The following is a 6,864-nucleotide window of genomic DNA, read 5'->3' on the forward strand; positions in this document are numbered from 1 at the left end:
GAAACGTCATAAAATCGCGTCATATGCTAAACATGCGGCCCAATCATCACTGGGTGTTTGGCGGGAGGCGCAGAAACGAGGTGTCTACAGAATGCTAACCTACCTATTGTCCTAGTTGTGAACAAAATGCAATATGACCTCGAATCCAGAGAGAGAAGGAAGCAGAACAAGGAACACTACTCACGAAACCAAGTCGAAGATGAACTAACAAGACATACCTTCATTTAACAAGGAGCACTGTTCAACTGTGTTTTTTAGGCATATAACTAAACTTACTTTATTTCATAACATGAACTAACCATATGTCCACATAAATATACAAACCTTCTGTTAAACCTTAGAACCCAACAGAGAGGCATTATAACATGAAATCGATTACTACATCTAGATAGAGAACAAGAACTCCTCTAACCTGTAAATAAAAAATTATCGCGCCTACTTCTGACCCTTCTTCCATAACCCAATTTTCTTTAGTACGTTACCGTTTTTCTTCTTGGGGGAGTCATCATCAACATCATCTGAAAGTGGAATGTCAAGTTTTGAAGTAGTGCTATGTCGGGGAACTGAACTTTCGAGAAACTTGCCATTACTCCCAGTTGACAGCATAACAGCAGCCGCCTCAGCTGCTTTCCTCCATTGATCAGATTGAACCTAAGTAGAATAAGAGATGATGTTATGGACTTATGATTACAGACTTAAGCATGCGGTGTAATCCCCCAATCACAATCAAGTATTCATGTTAGTTTTAAATTGTAACTTCCTACATTTAAACATATAATATATATACATAGACCATAAAAACAAATATGTGAGGGTTGCAAATATAACGTGATTTTACGTTACTAGGACAATAAAAATTCTCGAACCTTCAATTTCCTCAACTCAGCTTCAAGTTCAATGTTTGCTGTCCGAGTCGCATCTAGCTGTTCTGCAACCTGAACTGCCTCCCGGCAACTCTTATCAGCTTCCTCGGTTAAATACCGAAGTTTCAACAAAGCTTCCCTCTCAGCAGCTCTCGCTGCTTCTGCTGACTCAGCAACCTCTCCGTTTACTTTGGTTGTGGGGCACACTCTTTTCTCTATCTCTGCCTTTAGCATCTCATTCTCGTTTATTGTATTCTGAATTTGAGTCTCTTTATCCATCAGAACTGCCTTAAGATCCTGAAGATCTCCCTTCAACGTCTTAATATCAGTCTCGGCTTCTGATTTTTTTGTACAGGTTTCATTCTCCTCGATTTTGGATTTCAAACCCATGTTATGTGCTGAAGAATTTTGTATTACGGTGTCTTTGATCATCAATTGCAATTTCAGCTCTTCTATCGCACTTCTTGCTTTCTTCAGTTCAGCCTCCAAATCAGCCTCCCTAGCACTTGTTTCTAATTTTACGCGTTCTACTTGATCAAACGCATTTCTGATTTGCAATGTGCTTTGGATGTATTCCTCCTGGTATCTAAGTTCTGAAGCTTCTAATGCAGATCTCAGTTTCCCAACTTCTAGTTTTAATGCTTCCAGTTCTTTCTTTCTACCTCCATCCGCTTCTGGCATGATTTCTTCCAATTTATCCAATGAATTCTTCCTACTCCTATTCTGCAGCTTCTCTTCAAGTTCCTTCACTAAAACCTCCAGTGAACTAGCTTGTTCTTTAGATTTCTCTAACTCTAAGACAAAACCATTATAAGTCTCCTTTGCCTTCAACCCTTCAGACCGTAAAGAGACTGCAATTGTCATGGCTTCCTCTAATTGCATCTGGGATTCCCTAGCAACTTGCAGCGCCCGAATTTCAGACCCTTTACAGTCACTAAGCTGCTTTCTCATATTCTCAACTAGCAAGACGGTTTCAGAAAGCCCACCCCTCAAATTTTCAATCTCCTCGTGCGCTTTTTCAGCATGCCTAGTTTGAGCAGTTTCAGACTCGGCCACCATTTCAAGCTGTTTTTTAAGCTTTTGGATCTCATTAAGAGCCGAGGCCAATGCCGCTGAATCCATGGAATGCTGCACTTGGATGGCCTCGAGCTCTGATTGCCAAACTCGATCACGTTCTTGGGAGAGTTTTTGAAGTTCTTTAACTGTGGTGTCATCAGAAACAGAAAGCTCATCAAGCTGTTGTTGATACTCTTCAAGTCTCGTGGACATAACCACAAGTTGCTTTTTCATTTCTTCTCGTTCTTGCATCGCACGCTGCTTCTGTGCCTCAGATGAGTTCAGTTGGGTCTTTGTTTTCTTCAACTCTACTTCAAGTTGAGCAAGCTGAGATTCAAGATCAGATAACTTGGGAAGACGTTTTTTCTGTATCAATATAGCCAGAAATATGATGAGTAATCAGCAGAGAATATGATAAAACAAAAAATCGGGAAAAAATAAAATTGAACATCACAGTTATAGGAAGAATTTCCTCTGAAATTGATGGGAGTTCTAATGTAATTTAAACCACGACAAACGGAAGAAAATGAAGCAAGTATATGTTTTACACTTTGTTAATCTTAACTTGAGAGAATCAGACTTCAAATGATAATCGGATATCCAGCTATTTCAACCTGTTGCTATTTTAACATAATTTTTTTTAGAGAGAAAAAAAACACCTCAGTCATAGGGCTCCGTGGAGATCCACGTTCCAGGACTTTAGGACTCCTGTTTCTAGGTGTTCTGCTTGACGAATTTGGAAAAGCCGCTGAGTCAGAACCAGATACTGCAACCTTGATCTGTCCATTAGTTCGATTTGTCGACGGAGATGACTTCTGAAATGTTTGTGTAGAAGCTGACAACCTCTGAGACACTTCCGCTGAGCCATTCCTATTGTCCATAAAGATAAAAATCAGCATGAATGATCGATACTGAATAAAACATTTCAGTCTTACGACAGTGGGTCTTCACTTCATATAAAATCAATACAAGTGAATAGTCCATGAAATTTATTTATTTCGTTTCCTGATACGGAAGCAAAACAAGGTTGACCCACTAAAATAGAATCAACATACCTCATCCTTTCGGACAAGCGAAAAAAGTGAAAGTCAATGGCTTTCAGCCCACACCTCGAAAGAGTACGAAACTAGTGTCTATATGGGCCACCTCTAAAAATCATATTCGACACAATTAGCACGTGTATTAAATACCACTTGATGTATCATAATAACTTAAAATTGAAGTGTTCTAGGTACTTGAAGAAAGTAGCAGTAAGCAACTTTCAGTATTAAAGTCTAACCTTAAAAAAGGATTTCATTTTCATTCCAATCGCAAATGTTTCACAGATTATTGATGCAGATGTTATGAGTATTATGTTAAATATCAATTGATATTTGATAAGCAAGTCATGACACAATGTAACATACTAACAGACGCAAAAGTTTTATAGCTTAGCAACACTAATCTTTTCAAACCAAGACATTTGAAAAAAAATGCCCATGTTTGTACCATATGACTGATACTGCCAATCCTAGGCTGATAGATAGCCAATACATATGTGACACGATGTACCAACCCATTGTTTGTATCCCGCTTCCGATTACGTTATTCCTTTCTTTGTAAAATGCCCATATTTCTCCAATGATGCCACAATTTAATACCATGAGTACGAAATTCCCCATCCACCAATTGAGTAACCTTTAGCCGCTATGTTATAGGTTTCTTAGGTGATCAATGAATCAAGTAACAATATAGCCCGTATAGCACAATGTTCGTTATTGCTTGTTCCTTTTGACTTACTCTTAACAGTGAGCAATGGGCTTACAAATTGAAACGGAACCATTGGAGGTCCCCTTCAGCACACAGTGCCTTCAATTTTAATTATGTGACCACATAATGGAAAGTACTCGCAGATTTCAATCCTAAATCAAACCAGACATCTTGTGACCACTTAAAGAGTGGTACTAAGGCAATATATATGCAGAATGAAGAAAATACACCCACATATTTAACTTACTTCACCTGCCTAACTATCAACTATGAGAGGGACGCAACAACAAGTCGTACGAAATTTATTCAGAAGAGTAGGAGTAATGTAAAACTTTTTAACATGTATTACCTAGCTTTCGGCGTCTGCATATTTCACTGTCTCTTAAAGTAACAGCAAGAAAGACCTATTCACAATTCCCTTTCAGAGATCTCCCTAATCCTGACGACCACAGTTGATAGAAGCTTCAGCTGTAATACAACGCAACTTGAGAAATGAGCAAAGTTTTCGACGATTAATAACATGAGTATTTCCAACAGCCGAAATCCAAAACCAACAATATAATCCCTTCAAGGAAACTCCACAGAAACAAACCCCACTTGCACCAAACCATCCCACATTAGAAACATTTTAAATAAAGCAAAATACAGTAGCTATCTCAGAAGAGAAGAAAGAAAACGATAACGCAAAACCAGAAGAAAAACGGCAAACAAACATCCCCACAAACAAACCATCTTTCTAATAAACATAACACTAGCTTTTCCACCTTTTCACGTCAATGGAGGAATTGTTTCTTCATCCAAAAAATACAAAGCAATAAAAAAGGGGGTTAAAAGCAAATACATCATATCTCAGTTGTTCTTTCATACATACGTCTTTATTAAAGTCGCAAGTACCTCGGAAGCAAAGATAACAAGCAATAAACAACCTGCCCCGATATTCATTCACTTCCTAACAAATTAAACTTTGAGTGGCACACTGCCACCCTTATACTTATTTTAACTCCCCACTTTTAACAAACTAGATATATTATCTTCTAAACTATGTCAATATTTTCCAATCTTTCTTTATCTATTTTTGTACTACTGTTGAATCAGCAGCACAGATCGATTAAGAAGAATAAAATCTTCCACTTGGTCATTTTTATATAAAATCATGATTAATTATTTACCTTTGCTTTTGGTATAAAAATCAAGAAAAGAATAATAGAGTATATGGTTTTAAGAAATGCAAAAGGTGAAAAGCAACATGCCGGGAAAATAGCTCATAATATACCTAGCAGAAACGTAAAGAATTGACTAAATAGAATAAGGAAAATGTAAAGAATTGACCGGTACAGGAGTTATATACCATGAAACAAGTAAATTTTAACAAATTAATCATCTTAAAAACTCGAACAAATTAAAACAAATAATACAACATAACGAATGTAGATAAATGTTTTAACAGAAATTAAACAGCAAATACCCAAAACGCAGATTCATGAAGAGAATGCAGGTAAATGAAGAAGAAGAATAAATTAAACAGAAGTACAAATGCAATTTACAAGACACAATAATTGATTCCTGAAGGCAGCCAGACACTGTTTAATAAGATCTACCAAACAAGTGACCATCCATTTAACTAACATTAAATACAGGCGAACAAGTAAGAACTACCCAAGAAAAAAAAATCCCGCTCACATTTTTCAGTCATTAGAATATCAACCCCGGAGAACAAGAGTTAGTTTAAGTGGTAAGAGCTCTCTTATTCCAACCTCAGATTGAGGTTCGACTCATTTCAACAAAAGATAAGAATATCAACCTTGAGAGTGGCTAAACAAACTAGAAATATAAAACGGAATAAACCTGGACCCGAGACCCTTTGGTCACATACTCACATTGGCTCTCATACCATGTCAAGAAATCATCTCAACCAAAAGCTTAAGAATTTAAGATGATGGTTGGAGTGCCAAGATCGGTTTTATACTCTTAACAAACCAAAAATAAATGAAGAAATGAAAATGCATAGCAGAAAAAAGGTGGTGTATAATGGAATGGAATAGCGTACCGGGAAGAAATGAAGAATACGGAGAAAACAAACAGTAGAAGAATAACAAGCTTTGATGCCGATATGATTTAGAGAAAAGGATACACACATACAATACAGTAGGTAGTTTGATTAAGAGATAAAAATAAGTACTGTAAATGTAATGGCGGGGTGATTTGTTGGGAAAGTAATCCCAACATTAATCCAAGGCATAAGTTAAAGTCAAGGTTTTGAATATAGCATTTAGAGTCTTTAATGGTTACTAGTTTGTAGGTAGGTTACTCATGTTATTCTTAAGTAATATTATATGTTACTAAGTGTAAATGGTAGGAGTTAGATTAGTAAGACATTAAGGCTCTTAATGTGGCTATATTGGAGTTAGGACTTGGACCTTGTATATAAAGGTCATCACTAGTTATGTTGGAAAAGTAAGAGAGTGTGCTTAATATCCCGAGTTAAGCATAGTTGGAAATCTTAGCTAGTAGCTAAGTGTTGGAGGATTGATTGTATTATTGTTAAGGTTGAAGAATAATAATACAAGGTTGGGTTGTGGGTTAATCCCATAACAAAAATATTGTGTGTCTTTGCATTTTATATCATTTGTACCAAAAACCCCAACATGATTCATGGCGTGGAATAAGCTGCCACTGTTTCTCACTTCACTCACTCACTCACTCACTCACTCACTCACATTTAATCAAGTAATTAAACTATCCCTTCTTTCTTTTGTTTACTTCTTTTTTGTTTTGTTTTACATCGTCTCTTCGTCTTCGAGGTGTCTTCACTCTTCGCTCTTTGACTCACCCTATTTATAGGCCTATAGTGGGTATTGGGTAAGATTGACTAGAATTAAAACAACCTAATCTTTAAAATTATTTTCAAGCAAGGGTGAGAGGCAAAACTAGGAGTAGGGAGGTCATTGGGACGGGGCGGTTGTGGATATAGGTTCCCTCGTATCCGTACCCGCCAAGAAAATCTCGTACCCATCCCCGCCCCACCACCTGTGGCGGGTACAAGTTTCCAAAACCATCCCCGCCCCAACAGGTGGAAATATAAAACCGTACCCGCCCCGCTTATCCATTAACCCGCTACACCATGATTTTATTCGATAAATATTTTCGCAAAAGTTGATTTAATCACTATTAATTTCCATTTTTTTGAATTTATCTT

The 6,864-nt window shown here is 37.1% G+C and overlaps 1 protein-coding gene across 4 annotated transcripts; it reads right to left on the minus strand.

Moving 5' to 3' along the window:
* Positions 1–250: 250 nt before the first annotated feature.
* Positions 251–5,872, minus strand: LOC141647692 (interactor of constitutive active ROPs 2, chloroplastic-like). 4 transcript variants are annotated; one of them, XM_074455983.1, is made up of 5 exons: positions 5,848–5,872; positions 4,018–4,136; positions 2,579–2,789; positions 867–2,285; positions 251–651 (listed from the first exon to the last, which is right to left on the minus strand). In XM_074455983.1, exons 2-5 carry the CDS (start codon positions 4,035–4,037, stop codon positions 436–438), a joined length of 1,866 nt encoding a protein of 621 aa, XP_074312084.1. In that variant the 5' UTR covers positions 4,038–4,136; positions 5,848–5,872; the 3' UTR covers positions 251–435. The 4 variants fall into 4 exon arrangements, with proteins under 4 accessions (XP_074312084.1, XP_074312083.1, XP_074312086.1 ...); XM_074455982.1 differs by having other exon boundaries at positions 5,716–5,866; XM_074455985.1 differs by lacking the exon at positions 5,848–5,872 and adding an exon at positions 5,349–5,634.
* Between the last annotated feature and the right edge of the window lie 992 nt (positions 5,873–6,864).

This window comes from Silene latifolia, chromosome 3 (genome assembly GCF_048544455.1).
Source record: "Silene latifolia isolate original U9 population chromosome 3, ASM4854445v1, whole genome shotgun sequence".
Classification (NCBI taxonomy): Eukaryota; Viridiplantae; Streptophyta; class Magnoliopsida; order Caryophyllales; family Caryophyllaceae; genus Silene; species Silene latifolia.